Source organism: Triplophysa dalaica, chromosome 9 (assembly GCF_015846415.1).
Source record: "Triplophysa dalaica isolate WHDGS20190420 chromosome 9, ASM1584641v1, whole genome shotgun sequence".
NCBI classification, from domain to species: Eukaryota; Metazoa; Chordata; class Actinopteri; order Cypriniformes; family Nemacheilidae; genus Triplophysa; species Triplophysa dalaica.
In genome coordinates this window covers 10,201,793-10,226,431 of record NC_079550.1, presented here as the reverse complement: position 1 = coordinate 10,226,431, position 24,639 = coordinate 10,201,793, and the positions used below count along the sequence as shown (strand labels likewise).

The following is a 24,639-nucleotide window of genomic DNA, read 5'->3' as shown; positions in this document are numbered from 1 at the left end:
TATTGCATGCTTTTGTTGCTTTTGTGTTCTGCTCTTAATGTTAAGTGTTAGGGATAGCCTAAATTGGATATTTTTGCAGAACTGTGATGTCTTCTTGTGAAACTATTTGTATTGATTGTAATACTATTTTGTAATAATTGATTGTAAATGTCTTTATAGTTGAGTCTGTCCTTTACTGAAAGTTGTCTGTGTGGGAGGTTAAAATTGAGAAGATTGGGTTAGTTTGACATGATCTGCAATGACAGGATGACAGCACTAGACTTCTTTTATTGACTTTTTAGGGGGCAGCGCTCTTGTGATTTGATTAAAGAATACCAATATTTTTTTTTTTTGGCTCAAGCGAACTTTAGGATGTTTAAAGACTGTTTCTGATGAGTTGCTCTATTTTATGAATGGTAAAATCTCACCGGGTGGTTTTGTGCTTGTGTTAATTTGTATTTTGTACATTTAAAAATATGTTTAAATGAACTTTTATGTACTTTGATGTGGCACTTTTGGATTAGTTTTGCCCACACTTGAACATATTTTGATCAACTGTGCCTCAGTCTCATCATTTTACATATTATACTCCATTATCTCCTCTGAACATGATATCCTTATGCATTTCATGCTTTTAATGGACAGTTGTAATGAAATGTGTCCTGCACTGTTTTATTTAAAATAATATTTTACCATTTCTTGAATTACTATTATAATACATGCAGTGTTTATAAATCGATCAATTCAGCGACTATATCGATTTTTACACATTAAAATTATCTGTCCATGGTTCCGATGATTATACAAAATCTGTATATATTGGATATATTTAATATGGCTTTAAAAAGTTATGGGAAATAAAATCTCAAAAGTCAAAGCATTTTGTTTGTGAACATCATTTCTTGGTAGATGTGTTATATTGGCTGGATGTTGTTCTTGTGTAAAGTAAAACTTGCTCTGCTCATGCGCTGTGTAGACGAAGTGTTTATGAGAAAGAGTTTTAAATATGTTTTCAAGTAAACACAAGCGTTTTCAGGTCATGGAGAAATGTAATGGAAATTCATTGGTGAAATCACTGTTTGTCAAAATGCAAGTTGCATCTCTGTCATTAAAAAGTGAAAAAGAACCTATACATTTGGCTAAAATCAGCACAGGACCCAGTTAAAGTCTTGCAGTCTTTATTTTTATAAAGTGAATATCCATCCTGTTTGTCAACAACTACCCAAAATGAATGCTATTAGACCTCACTTCATCTACATAGGACATTTTTTGTTTAAAAAGGGGTCACATTAACTCATGCATTTAAAAACTACCATCTACAATGCAATTTGGATATATGCAGATGATGTGTTTCCCTTAAAAGTGATCATATGAAAAGCATAATAGTTGTACTGAGATGGCATGTGAATTAGAAATGCTTTTCGTCTGGATGCACTCATACTCCCAGGCTTTGCCTCTCGGGAGTCTACTGAATGCTGGGTTTGGTTCTACAATAAAAAATGCATGGGCATAGAGACAAACTTTAATTTCTTTGCAGACAAACGTGGTGTTTATTTGAAACAGCGTCAGAGAAGGTCTGGTAGTGTTTACTCAAAAGATAAGACCGCACCATCAGTGAACTCAGTTTTTGCTTACCAGTTTTACTCGATGTGGTGCAGTTCTATATTTAGAAAACATATAGTTATCTTTCATCTTGAAATTCTAATCAGATGAGGCACAGATTTTTGTAAAAATACCCACAAATGTGATCTCACGTTATGTATTTGAGTTGTTTGTAAACTGCAATCAGCTTACAACATATAATAATGCAGGAAAACACATATAGTAGGAAAAAACACAATTTGTTTGAAGCAATGTTCAATTTAATAGCTATTAATAATTGCTCTGTTTATAATCTAATGGTGTGATGTATCATAGTGCTGTTGCCAACGCTTTGTAAAAGCACTTAGCCAATTCAGTCTGTATATTACAGTAATATGAATACCCTTCATCTGTGGTTATATAACCATAATGTAAGGTCTTGCATAAGTACAGTGTTATTTTGTTAGTTACACAATACACATGTAAGTTACTGTATACAAAATCATTGTTTTCTTGGATAACTCAATTTACTTATGAGTCCTCATAAAACGCTCCGATGTATACACGTAGTGTAAATACAGTGTGACCATGAGCCGACAAGAAAATGATTTGACATCTTAATAACTGGAAGGGATTTTGATAATTACCTTAATTAAAAAATTGCCCACATAAACCGCTCATCTGCGCCGTTTCCCTTTTAGAGACAACAATGATTTATTTCACCAATTCCACTCAGTTGCAGAGTGTTTTGCATAATGATCATTCAGGCAGAACCCTACAAAGATGACGAAATAAAAAGTAAAATGCTTAAAAAATAATTACCAAAATCCATTCATTGGAGCTAAACAACCCACCAATGGCTAATTGTAATTCGTTTGTATTTATATCAAGCATTTGGAAGAATGATTAAATATTAAACTTTGTAGTAAATATTAATGAAACTCACAAGCATTACAAGTGATAAATTCATTTATTATCATTATATATGATGGTGGTCACAGTGTAAATGGACCACAGAAAACCGGAACATTTATGTTGACATATTTCTATGCAGTAGATCATAATGTGTATCACAGGCGCAGAAAAAGATCATTTCAAATTTTTATTTAATCAACATTTCAGTACAGTGTCTAAATTTCAACAAAATCAAACCTGAGGAGCGACATAAAGTCATCAAACAGCAAAAGAACGGACAGGATGACGAGACACATGAAAACTGTGATACAAATCGTGTTTATAACGTAAAAAAAAACTTCTCCTCAATACATGCACAAATATGACTGTTGTATTGCTTAAAAGTGATTAAGAACTTGTTTTCGTTTACAGATCATCTTTTCTGTTATTTTCTGTTTTCACTTTCTGCAATAATTTTATTTGAAATTTGGGAGAAATATCCTTAGTAATTCACAGAAGGAAACAAAAAAAGATCATTTTACATAAACACATACCTACAAATAGTGAATAAAGTAAAACTGAAAATCATTTAGAAATGGTCTCTTCATTTTTTCCTCGGCTGTATGTTCAGAATCACACAGTGAATGTCACAGTTTGCTGAGTAAGCAAATTGTGTGTATTTGAAGCTCGAGATAATATTTTATTTTATATAACGTCACATATATTTAAATCAGATGAATTGAAAAAAATAAAGATCTGAAAATCCCATATCTGCATATTTTAAAGAAAGATCCTGAAACAAACCCTGTTTAAGTCTCCCAGTTTTCCCAATCTGCTGTCCGGTTTCTGCAAACCAGAAATCTCCTGCATTTGTCTTAAAGCAGCATCCATATTTTACAAGGGTCTGCCATCAATCATTGGACATATCCTTCTGCAGACTGCTGCTATCTGTCTGGGGTGCTCAAGCTGTATGTGTTTTACTCTGATTGGGACCTGGCTTTAACCCAGCACATACTGTGACTATGGGCTCACGTCCCACATCATAGTATGAGATCTGAAACCTTCTCTGTCATACTCTTTCAAGTAGTTTCTCTCTTTTTTTCTCTTTTACTGTGTTCAACCTGCAGTGTGCCCACATTGTACTTATGCAATGAGTTGTATGAGTTGTATACCTAAAGATTTAGATGGGATTCGATTTTTGATGAGTTCGTTGTTCTGGAGACCATACAATATAAATAATATTAGGGTAGTTGTGTGTAGATTATTTGAATGTATGGACCGCTTTCACTGTTGTGGAGAAGCGTTCAACCGGATGTTGAACATGGCTGCAGCCATTTACTAATTCTCAGGCACATGAGCATCAGTCATAAATGTTGATGGGAACTGGCTCCGAATCAGATTTTTTTCATTGTTCATTGAGGTTCAGATCTATGCTTTCTGCAGGCCAGTTAGGTTCATCCACAGTATTTTTAACATAAGGACATCGCTATAACCACATGCAGGGCATCTGACCCTTATCAAACTGCTGCCTCAAAGGTAGAAACATACAGTTCTGCTCAATAAATATGAATTTCAGCATTGATCATTGAAATAGTTATTTGTGCACTTTAAATCAATTCTTATATTGTAGAATATCTGATTTACTTCAACAATAAGGGCTAACGCACAGTTGGCAGTTGTCACATGGGCCCTGAGCCAACAACTAGTGTAAAGGCTTCAGTGGATTTGGTTGTGGGAGTATATGGTACATACAGACTCTTGAACTCAGAAAGGGCCTGCAGGATATTGAGTGCTGTGGATGTTGAGTGGGCTTTTGACATTCGACTACTTCAAACTCACTGTTTCATACGATGCTCACTTCATGCTAGTCAACATTAAGCCCAATTTGACTTATTCGTGAAATTCTATCTCACATCACATCTATATTTGACGACATTGAATAAGATGCATTTTCATGGATTCAGCTGTCCTGAATAAATTATTTCGAAATGAATGCTTACAGAGAGATTTCATGACTCACTTATAAAAAAATCCTTAGCTGTGGTATACTTTTGTCGGCTATATGAGACCAGTTTTTAGTGCATTTATGCTTTATGTAAATATAATAAAGGATTCAGATATTTTACTTTACTATTTTATTGTGAGGGAGTTTTATTTGTTACATTAACCTTTTAAAATATGCTAAATCTGAAGGTATGTTGTACAGTTTATACTAGTGCAAGACATCTAGTTAAATATTCGGCAACAGAAATGTGAGATTATCAGCAGGGGTGGATAACTGGGCCTGATATGATCATTCTGTTTTTGTGTCCCAAAATCTACTGACAGACTTTTTGACAGATGGTGGCTAGGGCTGCGCAATATTAAAGAACAATGCAAAATACAGTATATCTGTCAAATCCATTTCAAATATATAAATGCAATATCGCTTGAGTAGTAGTGTGATATGTCTCTATGTCATAATGGCTACGATTAGGCCAGAGGCACGAGGTTCGTAGACAGTCACTGCTGTGCTGACACAGAGACACATCACATGACTACGAGAGCGATGTTCCTTACAACAGTTCCACGACACAAGAGTGTAAGTAAATCAGAAACAACATCGGAGTGTCTTTAAAATCCTCCTGTTTTCAAAGGAAATGGGGAACTACTTTCTTCCGCCACAAATTTGAGCCCAGCATAACAGTTAAACAAACCTTGATGACTAATTCCAAACCATCACGTCTTTAAATTTGTGCTGTGCTGCTTCAGGGAAGTTATTAGTGAGAAATAGTGAGACATGACTTGCGTGTGAATCAAAGAGAGAGACTGTAAAAGGCAACCCACGAGAATGCGTTATTCCCTATTGCACTGTGGCCATTGGTTTTATTATAAAAATGAGTTTGTTTACAGGAGAAAGTTGACCCGCACTGTAATTTTTTACACAATTCCTGAGCGCTGTGACTTTCTCTTTGAGGCGTTGCCAAATGTGTATGTGTTTTACTTTCATTTTAGTCCGACTAGAAACAATTCGCAGTATCACCACAGTTCCTGCGCTTTAAGTTATTCGTAACATAAAATAATTATAGGACACGAAAGTTACTTTTAGTTAAAAGGGGCAGTATGTTTTAATTATATAACTATATATGAAGAGTTTGGTTCCAAAATAAAATAACTCCGTTTTTAAAAGGGCGAGGGTTTGGCAAAGGGAAGGTGGTCAGGGGTAGTCCATAGGGCTGGTGTGGTGAAGGTAGGAGCAGGATAATGACCCAGAGACCAGTCAGGAGGAGGTCCAAGGGCGGAGTTGAGGGAGGAGCTGTGGTGGAGAGCCTACAGACCAGAGGAGGGAGCAGTACAGGGTGAAGCCGCACAGGCGGAGAGGTTCAGATGGCTCTGGAGAACGAGGCGAAGACGTGGACACAGGAGACCGCAGCCAGAGACAGAGCAGACAGAGCGAATGGGGATAGAGGTGAGGCCGAAGACAGGGAGGAGTTTGACAGAGTTGAATGGGCGGAGAGACGAGGCGTAGCCGGAGGATTAAAGCCCAGAGGCGGCGGATGGTTGACAACTAAACAAGGTGGGACCGGAGGGACGAGGGAGGAGCCAGTGAGATGACGGGCCACGGTATAGGCAAGGGAGGCTGGAGCCAAGGTTTAGCTGCTGGCTCGAAGGACCAAGGTGGAGTTCGGGTCTCGGAGGCTGAAGGTGGAGACATGGGATACCCCATTTCAGGGGTAGTTGGCGGCTAGAGATCCTGGGGCTCATCCAACCTTATGGCGCTGGCGTGTAGAGGGTGAACTGAGGGGTTTCTGGGTGCCAATAAATCCAGGTCTGACGAACTGGCTGACAAACGCAGAGGAGGTAGAGGGAGGGAGTGTGGGAGCTTTATGGAGACTGGCAAGAGGGTGTTAGCTGCTGAGGGAGGGCTGGGCAGGGCCAGTGGGGTCGAAGAAGAGCTGGACAGACCAGTGGGGACGTGGAAAGGCTGGGCAGGACAAGCGGGGGCATGGAAGAGCTGGATGGAACCAGCGGGGAAGGGAGCAGCCAAAAGTCTTAATTCATTAGTCCGGTCTAACAATCCAGATGCCGATTGCAGCTCACACTCAGCGGCGGGAGTATGGGCGGGGCTTTCCTCAAAGCCCTAGGAGTCCACCTGTAATCCCACTGCGGTGCACGGTGTTGCCGGCTCATGCACCTGGTCAGTTGTGTCTCGAGGCTCAGGCTCCAGGGCGATAACGGCTTGGTCGTGTAATGGCGTCTGTGTCGCTGTGGGCTAAGACTCTCCATCTGTGGTGAGCTCTGGCAAGTGCTCCGTGCTGCGGGGTGGAAGCTCACTGGTCTCTGGTTTGGGTCAGGATCCGTGGTGGTGGGCGAGCTGGGCTGTGGAGAATTGAGGTACGCATCTAAGGTGAGCCAGAACAACCCCCCTATTTACGGATGGAGCTGGATGATTACTGTACCCACTCATCACTTTCCCCGATGAAGAATTCACATCCCACAGCCCATTTAGGAAAGTCCTCCAGGGGGTATTCATCGGTGTCAGGAAGGATAAAGAGAGCGAGCAGATCATCATCCAGTCCAGACAAAATAATGGTTAGGTTCGGAGTCGCTCCAACTCACCAGTCTGTTTGCCTTGAAGAAATCCTCTGCATAGGAGATAGGAGATGTCATAGTCCAGGTCTTCCATTACAAACTCACTCTGACAAAAACGACACAGTACAATCCACAGTAAGGAAAAGAACAGACATACAGCTCCTCGGGTAAACAATGACTAAATACATCCACAGAAAAAACAGCATAAAAACGCTCAAGGGATCTGAGCCAGCGTATACAAGATAACAACCACTGTAAACCTGACAATCAATGAAACAAACAGAACAGTATATATGGTGTCCGGGGCGAAGAGTTGCTGGTGTGTGTGGTTTAATCAAGGTGCCTGGTGCAAGGGATCATGGGGAGTGTAGCCCGTAGGGATTTAAAGTCCGGGGAATGAGAACAGAGGAATCCGGGGAAGAGGGCTGATGCGGGAGGTGTGGCCGAGTTATCATGTTTTGGTTAACTGTATTTTTTTGTTAATAAGGCTTAAATGAAAACAAACCAACTGCAGTTTGATTGATATTAATTGGAACCAAACTCTTCATATGAATTTATTACTTCATCAGAAACCTATTTATCAAACACAATTATCTATCTTATCTCAAGACAGCCTTCAATATACTAGAATGAATCGATGGCACAAAACGAATGAGAGTGAGAGGTTTAACAGAGCAGAATAAATCGCCGTCTTGCTCACTCACTCTGCAATAAAATCTAACATTTAAAAACCCATGTACTGTAGGAAGATGTCAACATTAAAAAAAGGACAATCTGTAATTGTCAGCATGATTTTAATGCCACTATAATAAACACACATACAGCACACATATACACAAAATAATCGCCTGTAAACACATCTGTTTTCATAGACACTAGACAGTCTATCTATACAGTAGCTTATGTTCATAAACTCCTGGTGTAATTTAGACTGGGTATGACAATGGCTTGCAGTTTTATAGCTCTTCGTTTCATTAAGTTTAATGCTTCATACTGTATGCATTGAGCTTTTGTGTTCGTTCCTTACAATAGTTGCACATTATAGCACGGCAGAAGAGATATTTTACAGTGCTGACTGTTGTAAGAAATGTTTTGCTGAACAAACTGTATAAAGAGAAAAGATATTATTCATACCAAGAATTTATTGGCTGTTGGTGTCTTCATGTCTTCAACTTAAACATGAACTTTTAAAGGCCTTCAGAAGTGACACATTAGGCCTTGAAATTATTTGTTTTGCATTTGACTATACTATATTTACTTTATTTTACTAAACTAAATATTTTATCCACATAGCGCCCAGCAAGCAATAGCCATCATTTCAACGTCTAGGTTAAATATAGACCCGATATAGTCCGGCTATGGGTAACCCACTTTTAGCTAAAATAACATTTAATCTGTTTAAATGTAATTTTGTCCAAAATAACTTGCAAGATGTATGATATTCCATCATGTAAGCAAAGTCAACTGTGATGACGAGGTGTTTGGTTTGCTTTATTTGACATGTTATATGTGTAGGCTGTGCGTAGACACGATGTAGATCGTAGTAAGACGGGCTATTAGATTTTCACTGACAACCCAAATTCAGCCTTGTTTTAGCCTAGACGTCTGGGCTGGGTTTAGATGGCTAATCGATGTCTTTTAAACCGAAAATTGCTTGCTGGGACATGTCTTGTCCATCAATGGAGTCAATGAAAAACATTTTTATCATTTGATCAGTTTGTGTTTCCAGGGAATCAAACTTATTGCACTGTTTAATACTTTACCAGTTGAGCAACAAAAACAAATCAAATGAGAGTATTTTTAAATCACTGTATATATTTTTATATAGTATATATGGGGTATTTTTGTTTTGTCACTGATCCAACACATCGCTCGGTAACATCTTGATTGTGATGACACAATCTCAATTTCTGTCTCTCTCAGGGAGAAGATGCCGTTCCACCATGTGACGGCAGGACTGCTGTACAAGGGAAACTATTTGAGTCGCTCTCTGTCTGAACACAGTAACAGCGAGCAGCTCGCCAACATCTCCGTGGAGGAACTAGATGGTGAGCGCTGATGATACAGACACAATACATACACACAATTATTCTGCACAATATACGCGGCGGTATGTGTGATTACTTGTCTTTGCCGTGACCTGTATAGAACTGAAGAAGAAATCACTAACTATTTCATAGTATCATCAAATTCAATGGTAACTGACTGTGAGTGATGCGGTACTATGATGATAATGGTAAAGATTCCCGGTGCTATATTGGCCCATTCTTGGGATGCCTTTCTTCCAAACAAATTTGAGTATCTGGCCCGATACTGAGCTATATTATATCAGTTATATTTTTATTAGTCTCGCTGCGTTTTGAAAAGGTACAGGCCTCGGTACAGGCATCGTCTTGTATTCGGTCTTTAAATGTTTTATCTGTGCATCCCTAATACATACCTATGCACTTTCTTGTCCATCCAACCTGAAAGCCGTTGTTAAGTGTTACTTCAATGTTCCAATATAAATCAAGTATTAAAACAAAAATAAAAAAATATAGATCCCAACACTTCTCCAGCATGAATCTGTTGTAGTGAATGGGATGGAGCACTAAGAAATGTTGGCTTTGTCAGCAGAGGCGAGCTCATGAAGGGAAATGGATTGGACTCTTGGGGCCTGAATATTAATGTTGAACTGACATATTTACACCCGGGGCACCTGCTGATATTCAGAGCTGCTACAAGTCATTAAGTTTGTTGGTTCTGCCTCGACACAATCTGAACTGTGAAATACAATTACTGGAACCCTGCTGATGTTGCATTGACTGCTTTAAGAAGGTGGTCAGCAAATACTGTGTAACATCCTAATCGCAGAGACGTTGTTGTGTGAGAACATTCATAGGAAGATTTCTGATCTTTCTATACTTATAAATGTAATCGGATTTGGATTTGAACAATATCAAAAAAGTTTTAGCAATAAGCTTTGGCATATGATAAGAGGGACAGTGTAATCCACTTATAAATGACTGGGCATGTTTGTGCTTTGAACCTGAATAATGTAAGGGGTCCATCCAATAGATTTTTTTAAAGTAGACAACTCGGAACATCTCCGAGCTTTATGTAGGAGTGAGTCACTAGCCAGATAAAGATTTAATTTCATAACAGCACTTTGTTTATATTTATATATGTTTAAATATTTATATATTTATATTCAGATACAGTTTCATGTCATATCATATCATATCATATCATTCAGCGTCCTTGAGCCTGGGAAAGGCGTTATATAAATAAACATATTATATCATGTAAGCAATAAGATACAAGGCTGTGGCTTATTGTGAACAAATCACACTGAAGGGGGTGTTTGGCCTCAACTATTCCATTCCATTACAATGAAGGCTTACAACTTTTATTATGATTCTGTTCTTCTTATTATGAATTTTCTATTTCTGTGGACAGAGTCGTGACAGTACCATGTATTTTGGGCTTGTTGTGTTTTGTGTGGAGACACGTGGCCTTTGTTTTGACTTTGTGCCACATGTCCTCCTGTCCCCCATCTCGTCATTAGTGTTTCATGCCCCTCACCTACCCCATGTTATCTCCCTGTTAGTTTCCAGTAGTGTTTCATTCCCTTCACCTGCCCAGTGTTATTGCGCCTTATTAGTCTCCCCATTTAAGGCCCTCGTGTTCTCTGTCCCGTGCATTGTGTTATTGTACTATTATCTAGTTAGTCCATGTCCCCATCTGGTTACCTTGTTCCTGCCTTGTCTTGTTTGGATTATTTTCAGTGTTTTATTTAGGACCTTGTTTTGCCCTTCATGGCAAGTTTTATGTTTATACCTTGTTTTGTGTTCTTGTTTGTCCCATCGCAGGCTTATTATTTACTAAAAAATATATTTTTGGTTCCACTTCGGCTGTCTTCGCTTGGGTTCTGCCTGAGTTTCCTGACAAAAGTAATAGGTGTGCCAAAATGACACAAAATCATTTATTCACCCTTACATGTTACTGTTAAAATAAAAATACATTTTAAAATTCAAAGAGTTTTTTTAAAACAATATAGTTTCTGCTTTCTTCTGTGCAATTGTTGTGAATGGGGACAGGAGTTTAAAAAAGGATTGAAAAGCACCCTAATAGTATCAATATTACTCATGTACACTACTACATTCCAAGTCTTTTGACATCCAAAGAAAATGACCAAAAAGGAGACCGATTATTACACGTTGCAAATCTTGGCATAGTCACTGACCATTTTTGCTGTAACACACAACAACAGTACATAAAACATTCCCTTTTTATGATTTACTGATAAAAGTCATAAAGGGTTTGGACAGGAGTAATTTATTTTAGGCTGAACTTTAAAGTTTTTTTTTAATCGCAATCATTTCATCTTCATGTCTGATGTTATAGGTTCAATGATATAAAATATGAAACCTAATTTCATCATCATTGAATTGTGGGTGGCAGTTTCTACTATGCTTGTATAATGTACAAGCAAAACAGAGAGAACAAAATGTTTTTGAAGGTTGTGCGCATCAGGCTTTACATTCCAAAACAGGCTCCTTATGTATATATTCATGAGTTTGCCTCTGTGTACGTAAACAAATCGAATGCCTTTAATGTGCAAACACGCTGTGCAACAGCATTCCCAAAATATTTTGTGTGTGTCTGTGGGGAATGACAATTGCTCACCTCATTTTCTTCAGACAGATGTTGTTAATTGGCTGTGAAACATAAGTGTCACTGTAAATGTGCATAGCTGTTGATTTAAAGTCACTTGTGCAACTATAATTATGACAGTTTATATAAAAGACTTAATGCCTGAGAAATAGCTTTGCAGAGTTTGACTGATAATTATTATGTGATGTAGGTAGGCCTACCTGCAGTTTACATCATAATTTTTCAGCACATGTGAAAAGGGACTTCTGTCGTGAATATCGTCTTTTCTAGACCTGGTCAACTTTACACTCTTGAAAATTAAGGTGCTTAAAAGGTGCTTCACAGCGATACCATAGAAGAACCATTTTTGGTTCCACAAAGAAAAAATCATTTAAAGGTTTTTTAAAGAATCATCTCTTTCTAAGGTTTTTATAATCTGAAAAACCTTTTTCGCCACAAGAAAACATTTCATGAGACAGAAAGGTTCTCCGGATGTTAAAGGTTCTTTATGGAAGCCTTTAGACACAAAAGCTTCTTCTATGGGATAGTGCAACACCTTTGTTTTAAAAAATGTTTGAAGTTTCATTGGCTACATGTTGCTGAAGTAAAACTTTCTCGTAAGTGTGTGTGATACATTTACATTTACATTTAGTCATTTAGCAGACGCTTTTATCCAAAGCGACTTACAAGTGGGGTAGATAATGGAAGCAATTAGGACAGCATAAGTACAACAAAAGCATAAGTGCAATCAAAAAGAAGACTAGTCTCATATAACCTAACACAGTTTACGGAACCATTCATTCATACTTTTTTTTTTTTTTTAGAGTAGAGAAGAAAAGAGTCAGAACAGATCAGTCAGATGTTGGCGGAAGAGATGTGTTTTCAGGCGTTTCTTAAAGATGGCTACAGAATCTGCAGATCTTGTAGCAGCGGGCAGATCATTCCACATAGGTGGAACAGATCCGGAGAAGGTGCGCGAGAGAGATTTTTTACCTTTATGGGATGGCACCACAAGACGTCGTTCGTTTGCAGAGCGTAGGGATCTGGCGGGTACATATGTCTGCATTAACGATTTAAGATAAGGTGGTGCCGAACCAGTAGTGGTCTTGTAGGCCAGGAGCAGAGTCTTGAATTTGATGCGAGCGACTAAGGGAAGCCAATGTAGCTTAATGAGTAGAGGAGTGACGTGTGCTCTCTTTGGTTCATTAAAGATAACTCTTGCCGCAGCATTCTGGATCATCTGTAGAGGTTTGGTTGTGCAAGCTGGAAGTCCTCCCAGTAGTGCATTGCAGTAGTCCAGTCTGGCCAGGACAAGAGCCTGGACAAGGATTTGTGTAGCATGCTCTGATAGGAAGGGTCTAATTTTCCTGATATTGTAGAGGATGAATCTACAGGACCGGTTTCTTGCTTTTCTGGAAGGTGTGATGGTTGATGAGCCCATTGAATGGAAAGGTTGTGATGAGTCTTCGTGTCAGCCGGGATTACAAGCAGTTCTGTTTTTGGAAGGTTCAGCTGCAGGTGATGGGCGTTCATCCAGAGCGAGATGTCGGCTAGGCAAGCTGAGATGGGTGCAGAGACAGTCGGATAATTACATTTACAGAATAAAGTAATTTAGATGATTAGTAATTGACTCTTAAGTAGAAATCTTGTTAAAAATCCTTGTTAATCCTAACAACTGAAAAAGTAAAAGAAATTTAAGAATGCAAAAAACTGATCATTTTCCCAATTTTTTACATTTAGATTAGCATGAGGGCAATTCCATGATAATGTCAACCCTACCACCAAGTTTTTACCAGAAGTTTTTACTATGGTAACAGCACAGATATTAACATTTGTTGGTTCAAATACCCATGTGAGCTCTCTCTTCAAATATGTAAAGAATTTGTTTTTTTTTAGTGCATGATTTTACAGTCAGGTAAGGGCCATTTTCAGGATTGTCACATCCATAACGCTACATATTCCTCATAAACGGACACATGAAAATTTATATAAACTAACTATTTTATGTTCTATAAAGAGGCATCCCTTCTCCATTCATTGGATAGGGTATTATTGCTTTTTGGATTGGCAATTTTATTTCACAGAAATCCTACAAAGTTTGTCATCTCCCAAAAAACACGTCCATTTTTTGTCAAATCCATAACGCATGTTTACTTCCCTTTTTTTAAATCTATTTTTTTTCATAGACTGCCTTTTTTTAATGTAAAGACTCAACTAGGGTTCAGTAAAATATAAACAGATGGTTCAAAATAATCGTAGCAATTTCATTCTCTGAGCATTTATATGTCACGTCCATAATGCTGGAGTTGCCCATGACTGTTCATCTCCTTGACTCTAAACTGGGTGTGTAAAAATATAGTAGTTTTGATTTTTAAATTGAGTTTAATAATTATTTGTATATATACATGGTAACAATTTAACCCTTAGCATTAAATAAATAGTTCATCCATAAATTAATATTCTTTCATCATGTACTCACCCTCATGTCATGTCAAACTTGTATGACTATCTTTCTTCTGCAGAACAAATTTTTTTTTTAGAAGAAGAATGATAACCAAACACGTTGGCCACCATTTCTCAAAAAATCATATATGTGATATGGCAAAACCATATAAATATTTTACTGTGAAAGTTTGAATCAAATGTACACTATGAGGTGTTGAGAGTATTCACCAACAGCTCAGTGGATGTGCAGACTTCGGTCTTAATTTAAATGGATAAAAATAGTTCAGTATAGTGATGAAGCTCTCTAGGCTTCTGTGAGCCATGCATTTAATCCCAGGTTGCCGACTTCCACTGGCTATAGTACACCGGAAATTTACCCAGTGTACCGCTGTGTGTTCAAGCATGCTGCGCAACCGTAGAGTCCTTCATAGGCATGACACCCCGGCTCTATTTTAAAACACAAATCCTTGCTGCGAGTTTTATTCTCGCAGAAGAATCATTTATAAAATATGCATTTGATGGAGCCAACCGCTCGTCTCCACTGTAGGAGACAAATATGGATTTCACAGGCAGAGTCTTTCTCTCTAACGCCGATATCAATAGATAAAGTCAGCAACCTGGCATTCTGTCGTCTTGGTAAAAAGATCCTGATATTTTTAGGAATTTCTTAATCCAGTTTACTGCAAAAATATCCTCTGCTTTTCTCTCACCACATTTCTTGAAAATGAAATGTAAAATTAAGGGTTGACAGCGTGACGTGTCATCACTGGTGTAATATTAGCAGGTGTTATGATGGTGGAGAATATCTGTGATCACTTGTTGCTCAATGGAGCACAACCATTAATTGTCTTGTGAAGGTTGTGGAAGAGAAGCCACATGAGGTGTTGAGTTGCACACTTGTTTGTCTTGGCAGAGATCCGGGAGGCGTTCAGGGTACTGGATCGGGATGGAAATGGGTTCATCTCCAAGCAGGAGCTTGGCATGGCCATGCGCTCACTAGGGCACATGCCTAGTGAAGTGGAGCTGGCAATCATCATGCAGAGATTGGACATGGACGGTGAGTTCCCTTTACAAACACACACACATGTTTACTTATCTATCTAAAAGACAGGACAATACATAGACTTCTGTTGTATTTGTTCACAGCTAGATGTAAATACTATAACCTAACACACACTCTATCGATATTCTAGAAATGCAATGTACTGTAATATACATATACATATATCTGTTCAGAGGTGTATAAAGATTGAACACAAACATGCGCTATGTTTTACAGTCCCGCTCACCATTATTAGCAACCTTGGAAAATATGAGCAAAGAAGGCTGTAAAAGTAAATCTGCATTGTTTCTCCTTCTGATCTTTTATTTTAAAAAATCTACAAAATTCCAACATTTCATTGAAGGAAAACAATTTGAAAAAAATGTTTTCCATGTATGTTGGCCACAATTATTGGCACCCTTGTATTTATTCGTCCCGAAACCTCAATTTATAAGAACGAGTCCATTCCTCCATAAAGAATTTCTCCAGATCCTTCAAATGTTGGTCCTTCCTCTTTAGTTCATATCACTCATTTTCTATAGGGTTTGGGTCAGGGAACTGTAATGGCTATTGCAGGATCTTGATATTGTGTTCAGTGACCCATTTTCTATTGATGTTGATGTGTATTTTGAACCAATGTGCTGATGGACGATCTAACCAGGACCTATTAGAATGTTTCTAGCAGAGCAAGTCAGGTTTAGATTTTTTTAGTTGTTGGTATTTGATATAAAACATGATGACATGTATCTGAACAAAATGTCTAAAAATAGGTTCACAACAATGAAGATCTGGTGACATATTTAACTGTGGATATGGGGCATTCTTTTATCCCTGTGTGGACCAAACCTATCTTGTGTTATTGCTGCCAAAAAAACTATTTTTCATTCCATATGTCCATAGACCCCAGTCCTGGTTGAAGTTCCAGTATGGAAGATTAATACGGTGCAGTTTATTTTTGCAAAAGAGCAGATAATTTGTTTCTTGAACAGTCTCCCCAACAACTTGTGGTGATGGAGGTGCAGTTTTCTTTTATTTTTATTAAATGCTTTCTGACCCCAAAATTCAACTGCAATTTTCCATCTGTGCTCTTTGAAGAGTCTTTGGCCACTCAAATTCTTCTCCTAGTTTCGCATTGAAACAATATAGACACACATCCTGTTTCAAGCTGATTTTCAACATGTCCAGTCAATTAAAACTTCTTGATCATTGCCCTGATGTTGGAAATGACATTGTTTATTGTTTTAACTACTTCCTTAAAGTCATTTTGTATTTTGTGTAGCTCAACAGAACTATATTCTTTGGTTTTATCCATTGTGATAAATGATTAAGGGTTGGGCTTTGTGTTGCTAATATTTATTCTCCTGTGCAACAATAAACGGGAGGGTATGGAAGTTTTTTTTCTTCTATTATACAGAGTTGTGTTGGCTTAACAGGGTACTCAGAGGTACAAGAGGTTTTTCTGTTTTAACACTGATATATCAGTTTCTTATTTTTATCTAATAAAACGGCCATATATGTCTGCCAAAAATCCTTATTTTCCCATACAGTGTAAAACGACCTGAAATAATCCTGCCCACACTCACTGATCAAAAATCCAAATTGCCGGCTTTGTGCAACTAGCCTATAAAACGAAAATTTAACGACATCATAGTCCTTTGTCAGCCATCGTAATGTTTTGAAACGGAGGGGTGGAATGAGCCGCTAAATTTCATACACTGGACCTTTAAGCAGAGTTTGGTCTTTGTGAGATTGTTACTTGTGATTTTTGAGGATCTGATGGGAAGTAGCCATGTATGTGTGGTTAATATTCTGTGTTATTCATAGACACTTTTGCATATTCTGAACACAAGCGATTGTCTATTGCTGAATCCACAATAACTGCTGCACCGTCTCTCTTACACAACTGGATTCACTACACAGTTTTTTTTTTCAAAGCAATTTTCAACAGCCTGATATTTTTTATGGAAAATCTCCAGTAAAACTATTTTATGTTTTGGTACAAGAATTCCTTGGAAATAATGAACTAATAACAAAGTAACGTTCTTCTGCTTCATGTAAATGGTTATTAACTGGACAAAAGTTTGATCTTACACTGCTGGCTTTAGATTAGGGACCACACATTCATTTTATGACAGCTAAATGCAGGTTTCATTTCATTTTCATCACATTTGATTTAAAAACAATGACCCATCCATCCCTCTTTGTGCACACCTTTGCAGTGATTTGCAAGTGTGATTTTAAATTATTATTTGTTGTGTAGGTGATGGACAAGTGGACTTTGACGAGTTCATGACAATACTTGGACCAAAGCTCCTCTCCTCTGAAACACGGGAAGGTTTCCTTGGAAACACGATAGACAGCATATTCTGGCAGGTAAGAACCCATGGGGAACAACGTATGCCTCTTTTAGTCTTCACTGCTCTTCTGTAGGACTAAACATCAAAGAACTGAATTGTGAGAAGTTCAAAACAAACAATTAGGATATTACATTTTCTACAGTAGGCTATGTAACACGAATGAGAAATGGGTTGTTTTAACTGAATGATAGTTCTCATGGTGATGTTGATGTGTTCAGTCACTCAGAATTGTGAAAATGTTATTCAGCCGATATGATTTGGATGAAAGCAGTGATGGACGTGCCCGTGATCGAGATTCTTGTGTGTCTGCATTGTGATTGACTGCTGTGTGGTTACATCAGAGAAGATGAAATGAAGTCCCTGCCAGCCCCAGTTGGCAGAGACGAGTAGTTGTGACATTGGCCGGCACTCTTGGAGGGCTTCAGCAAGATATTGCAGAGCATTCAGACAACGGAAGGTTTACAAAGGATGATTTTGGTTTTGGATGACGGTTAAAGAGCTATAAATGATATAAAAAGAAGACTTGACTGGCAGCTATTGTGCCAGAGGATGATGCTCAATTAACAATTTTGTAGATAATTAAAAAAAATCTGATCTTGCAGTTTTTCCTGTACAGTATAACCTTATTGTCTCCCAAGCGTGGCTCATGCGCTCTGTGAGGGGAAAGTATCATTTAGACAAACTCATCTGTCATGTTCGTGTAAAGCGAGATGAATCATTTTCTCATCATGAAGGACTTTTTTTTCTGTTTTATATGTAATGTCAGAAAAAGCAGGTTGAGTTCCTTTCTGTGTGTCCGTACCATATGCGCAGTGTGTCGCAGAGGACAGAACAAGCTGTGTTCATTCTGTTTCTATCCGCAGATTGTACTTCATGAACGCAAATAATGTGAATATTTCCGTGTTCATCCCGTATATTCAAGTGTAGGAGCCGCATTTGAGTTTGTTTTTTGGTTCCATAATTTACTTAGTTTTCTTTTCTATTGCATTCTGGTAGTACACCTTCTAAAAAGGCAGGGGGCGCGCCACCCTATAAGTTGGAGCAGGTACCGCATGATTGGGGAGAAGAAGTGCCAGCAGATACAGTCTTTGACCTCGGCCCGGATCTGCAATACCGGAAGGCTTGGCTTATACCAGAAAGCGCTACACAGGAATACTTAAAGACATTTAAAACAGTTCTCATTTTTTGTTTAGTCTTTTACTCCATCTATTTTACAATAAACATCGACAAACATTCAACTACAAACACTCTTGGAATTTCTTGGATTCGGGCTGTGAGTCTGACCCTGCACTTGCATTCTCCCGGTGGTCGAAAACAGTAACAGGGGGTTACAGGAAAAATCCAACGTTGTTTTTGCCACTATATTTCGTCAAAGACTTGCTGTGGATTCGTTAAAAACTGCCTGTGAATTCATCAAAGGCGGATTTATGTTGAAACTACGCGATATGAAGATGAAGGAAACGTCGATCTAAGCGTGGGAAGCCAAACAAAGAAACACTTCAGCGGAGGTATGTGCTTTCAAAGTGAATATTATTAGAAGGATATAGAAATGAATTTCACTGCAGATTTTTGAGTTGATGAACTGTGACACAATCAAGAGCGGTGAAAGCACAACCTAATTGGAACAAATGAAATGCAACGATATGTTGATCTTTGGAAAGAATAGGAACTGTTTTCTACTTTTTTGAAGCAAGGTATACTCTCTGTGATTTTTGGAATTTTTTGGATTTTTTTTTGTTTTGTTTTGTTTTGTTGAGAATAATGGCAGATTCCAACGAAGAAGAAATAACTCCTGTTAAAGACATGAGTGAAGTTGTCGCGCAATTGCGCTCATCTAGAGGAGGAAAAATGTCACATGTAACAAGGAGAATGAACATTGTGAAAGATTTAATGACTGATCCGGAATTTCTTGATGAAGTTAAACAAAACATGATTAAGTTTTATGAATTTCTTGAAGAGTTCAAAGCCTTGCATGCCTCCTATAGTGAAATGTTGGATGAAGAGCCAAAAAAAGTGCATCAGCAGGGTTATGCGGTCATATAGGGGCCGGAGCCAAAGAGAGTGTGCTGTCCATTGTCCCAGTTCAGGTTAAGGCAGCAAAGGGCAGCCAAGTCTTACAAGTGTATGCTCTCCTGGATCCTGGATCCTCCGCCACCTTCTGCTCAGAGGATCTTATGTTTCGCCTCAATCTGAAGGGTAGAAAAACTCAAATTCTTCTACGCACAATGAATCAAGAAAAAACTGTTCCAACTCATGTTGTATCTGAAATTGAAGTTGCAGCACTGGACAGCAATAACTTCTTACCTCTTCCTGATCTCTTCACTCAAAAAGAAATGCCAGTTACCACAAACAGCATTCCAAAGCAGAAAGACTTAGCACAATGGAAGTATCTAAGTCGAGTCAAACTTCCCAACATTAATTCAAAGGTGGAGCTGTTGATTGGCACAAATGCTCCAAAGTGTATAGAACCGTGGGAGGTTGTTAATAGTCAAGGTGGGGGCCCCTACGCAGTTAGAACCTTATTGGGATGGGTTGTAAACGGGCCACTGAGAAGTGCTGATGGCAGTGCAGAGAGTGTGAGTGTGAATAGGATATCGGTTGCAAGTCTAGAACAGCTTCTGATCACACAGTATAATCAGGATTTCAGTGAGGTAGCATCTCAGGAGAAGACCGAAATGTCAATTGAGGACAGAAGGTTTTTAGAGATAGCCAATGAGGCGTTCTTACAAGATGGACATTACTATCTGAAGTTGCCCTTTAGGAAAACTGATGTCAGTATGCCTAACAATCGCCAAGTAGCAGAACAGCGCCTCCAAACTCTAAAAAGGAAAATGAAAAAGGATGGACAATACAAACAAGAATATGTTACTTTTATCCATGACATCTTTGAAAATCATTATGCAGAGGAGGTCCCAGAGGAAGAACTCACGCAGGTACCTGGAAAGGTGTGGTATATACCACACCACGGAGTATACCACCCAAAAAAAAGGAAACTTAGAGTGGTGTTTGATTGTGCAGCTACTTATAAAGGTGTATCCCTCAACACAGAGCTACTACAGGGTCCTGATCTGACCAATTCCCTTGTTGGAGTCATTTGGAGATTCCGCAAAGAACCTATTGGAATTCTGGCTGACGTTAAGTCAATGTTCCATCAGGTGGGAGTAGAGAAATCAGGTGTGGACTACTTGCGCTTCCTGTGGTGGCCACAGGGTGACACCCTTCAAACCCCAAAGGAATACCGTATGCTTGTGCACATATTTGGTGCAGTGTCCTCCCCAAGTTGTGCAAGTTTTGCATTACAAAAAACTGCTGATGACAATGAAAGCTGTTTTCCCCTTCACGTAGCTGAAACAATCCGGCACAACTTTTATGTGGACGATTGTGTTAAGTCCGTGGCTGAAGAGTCTGAAGCCATCCAGCTAGTAAAAGACCTCACCGCACTATGTTACAAAGGTGGATTCCAGCTGACTCAATGGGTTAGCAATAATCGGGCAGTTCTAGCATCCATTCCAAAAGAAAAATGGGCAAAAGAAATTAAAACACTGGATCTTGACAAAGACAGCCTACCAATAGAAAGAGCCCTGGGATTGCAGTGGTGTGTGGACTCTGACCATTTCCAGTTTAACATCAATTTAAACCAGAAGCCACATACCCGCAGAGGCATACTTTCTGTTGTAAGTTCCATTTTTGATCCCCTCGGTTTTCTTGCTCCTCTCATTCTCCCAGCCAAGCAATTGCTACAGGAGCTCTGTCAGAGAGGTTTTGGATGGGACGAACCTTTGCCCCAAGCTTTAGTAGACCGGTGGGAAGGATGGACAAACAGTTTAGAAAGAATAAAAGGCTTCAGTGTTGCACGTTGTTTGAAACCAAAGGACTATGGAACAACAAAGTGTGCAGAACTACACCACTTTTCTGATGCCAGTGAGAATGGTTATGGCTCAGTGAGCTACATAAGACACGCTAATGAACAGGACATTATACATGTCACTTTTCTCATGGGAAAGTCCAGAGTCCTTCCTTTAAAGAACATCACAATACCACGTCTGGAGCTAGCCGCTGCAGCATTGTTGGTAAAGGTGGACAAAATGCTAAGGAGAGAACTACATCTAACATTAAAGCCCTCCGTTTTCTGGACCGACAGCCAAACCGTACTTAAGTACATTAGAAGTGACACTGCAAGATTTAAAACGTATGTAGCAAACAGGGTCTCGCTGATTCGGGATAACTCAGAGCTGTCTCAATGGAGATACGCAAGAAGTAAAGACAATCCAGCTGATGATTCCTCAAGAGGATTGAGTGCAGTCAAATTTATGGAGCAAAGGAGGTGGATGCATGGCCCAGAGTTCCTATGGAAACCTGAGGAAAGTTGGTTAGAGGTGGAGGCATTGGGCTCAGTGTTACAGGATGATCCAGAGGTCAGGAGAAACACTACTGTTTTTACAACAGTGGTGAACACTGAAACACCCACAGACCAGCTTATTTCATACTTTTCAAATTGGATTAGGCTACTTAAAGCAGTGGCATGGTACATCAAACTAAAAAAGGCCTTGATACTGAGAATCAAAAAACAAAAGGACTTTCCATCGTATCAAGTTATTACCCGCTCCCACAGCCAAAAGGTGAGCCCAGAACTTGAGGTTCTCAGGTCCAAACCCGGTGGACAGCTCCTCTCAGTGGAAGATCTCTTACAGGCAGAAAGGTCAGTTATCTCTTATGTTCAGAGGCAAGCATTCCCAGTTGAAATAACAACACTACAAGCCACCCCACCTAAAGTGAAAAGGAGCAGCAGGATCTGTAGGCTTGATCCTGTGCTAGATGAAGGCATCTTAAGAGTAGGTGGCCGGATGCATAAATCAGCCATGCCTGATGAAACTAAACATCCCTGTATCTTGCCCAAAGATGCACACATTTCAATTCTTCTTTTAAGACACATTCATGAACGCTGTGGTCACAGTGGTAGGAACCACATGCTCTCAGAGCTTCGTAAGAAATATTGGATTAGTAAGGCCAATTCCTTAGCAAGAAAGGTGCTCTCAAAATGTGTCATGTGTCGACGTGTGAGGGGCAAAGCAGGTGAGCAGAAAATGGCAGATTTGCCGCTAGAACGAATCCTACCTGACCTCCCTCCCTTTACCAATGTCGGATTGGACTATTTTGGCCCGATTGAAGTGAGGCGAGGAAGAAGCACCATCAAAAGGTATGGAGTTCTGTTTACATGTATGTCCAGCAGAGCTATTCATTTGGAAGTAGCTTTCTCATTAGACACTGACTCATGCATTCACGCTTTGAGGAGATTTGTTTGCAGAAGGGGGCAGGTTAAGCACATCAGATCTGACAATGGAACGAACCTGGTGGGTGCTCAGGTGGAACTCAAGAAAGCTCTGATAGCACTGGATAAGTTGAAGATCCAGGATGCCCTGCTTCCTTATGGAATCGAGTGGAGTTTCAACCCACCAGCAGCATCGCACCATGGCGGAGTCTGGGAAAGGCTTATAAGATCTGTTCGTTACGTGCTGAACTCCACACTCCATCAACAGTCTATCGATGATGAGGGTCTTCAAACTCTATTCTGTGAGGTAGAGGCTATTTTAAACAACCGTCCTCTCTCCACAGTGTCCTCAGACCCATATGACCTGGAACCACTGACCCCAAACCACATCCTCCTGCTGAAAACCCAGCCCATTATGCCTCCAGGAATTTTCCTGAAATCAGACCTTTATGCTAGACGCCGCTGGAAACAGGTCCAGTATATGGCGGATCTCTTCTGGCATAGATGGACCAAAGAATATCTTCTTCTACTCCAGGAAAGGCAAAAATGGACTGTAGTGAAGAAGAACCTGAATGTTGGAGATCTTGTTCTAGTGGTTGACCCCACTGCTCCTAGAGGATCATGGCCACTAGGAAGAGTTCTAGAGACTAAGCCTGATCAAAAGGGGCTGGTCCGATCCGTGAAGCTCCAGACACAGACTTCAATCCTTGATAGACCCATTACCAAGCTATGCCGAATTCTGGAGACTGAAGAGTGTCCAGTGCCTCCTAAAGATCACCAATAAGGGATGTAATGTATAAATACATATTTTTCTAAAAACATTAAGAGATTGTTTATTTCTGGCTCCTTTTTTGTATTTATTTTAAATAATTGGTTCTATAGAGACCAATTAGGGGCCGGTGTGTAGGAGCCGCATTTGAGTTTGTTTTTTGGTTCCATAATTTACTTAGTTTTCTTTTCTATTGCATTCTGGTAGTACACCTTCTAAAAAGGCAGGGGGCGCGCCACCCTATAAGTTGGAGCAGGTACCGCATGATTGGGGAGAAGAAGTGCCAGCAGATACAGTCTTTGACCTCGGCCCGGATCTGCAATACCGGAAGGCTTGGCTTATACCAGAAAGCGCTACACAGGAATACTTAAAGACATTTAAAACAGTTCTCATTTTTTGTTTAGTCTTTTACTCCATCTATTTTACAATAAACATCGACAAACATTCAACTACAAACACTCTTGGAATTTCTTGGATTCGGGCTGTGAGTCTGACCCTGCACTTGCATTCTCCCGGTGGTCGAAAACAGTAACAGGGGGTTACAGGAAAAATCCAACGTTGTTTTTGCCACTATATCAAGAGATAAGGGATAAATAGAAAGAAATGTATTTAAACTGCAGAGTTAAGGAAATACAATTAAAAGAATAATAGTATATACCGTAAAATATAAAGTAATGATGCTAAGACCAACAAAGTTGATCAAATTAATATGTTATTATATTTGTTTTAATTTGGGTTAAAATACATAATATGAATACTATAATATAATTATATAAATAATAATTGTATTAAATATTTTATTACTTTTATTAATGAATATAATTTTATTGGTTATCATAATTTTTAAATCTATTATCAATTTACTATATCATATAATTATAATTCAAAATAAAAGAACAGCTTTTCTATCCTCAATATGTATGCTTATGGTTTTATTCTATTTTATTTTCTCCTCTCAGCATTGTTTTAAACCCAATTGTCTGATCCACTAGTTGATAATATCCTCTCTGCAGTTGATATCTGAATATGCAGAAGTCTGAACGCTGATCTGTTCCTCATGACATGACAGCTGGAAGTATCCTGCAGCATTCTGCCG

At 39.0% G+C, this 24,639-nt stretch overlaps 2 protein-coding genes across 4 annotated transcripts in view; both read left to right on the top strand.

Moving 5' to 3' along the window:
- The window catches only part of caln1 (calneuron 1), a 58,756-nt gene that overhangs the window by 2,933 nt on the left and 31,184 nt on the right, over window positions 1-24,639 (top strand). For all 3 annotated transcript variants that reach the window (XM_056756704.1, XM_056756703.1, XM_056756702.1), the window contains 3 exons: window positions 8,950-9,074; window positions 15,020-15,163; window positions 17,409-17,521. In XM_056756704.1, the coding sequence (XP_056612682.1) occupies window positions 8,957-9,074; window positions 15,020-15,163; window positions 17,409-17,521 (375 nt within the window). In that variant the 5' untranslated portion in view covers window positions 8,950-8,956. The remainder of the gene's footprint in view (window positions 1-8,949; window positions 9,075-15,019; window positions 15,164-17,408; window positions 17,522-24,639) is intronic.
- Window positions 18,435-24,104, top strand: LOC130428565 (uncharacterized). The gene has a single exon (XM_056756701.1). It carries the CDS (start codon window positions 19,680-19,682, stop codon window positions 23,556-23,558), a length of 3,879 nt encoding a protein of 1,292 aa, XP_056612679.1. The 5' UTR covers window positions 18,435-19,679; the 3' UTR covers window positions 23,559-24,104.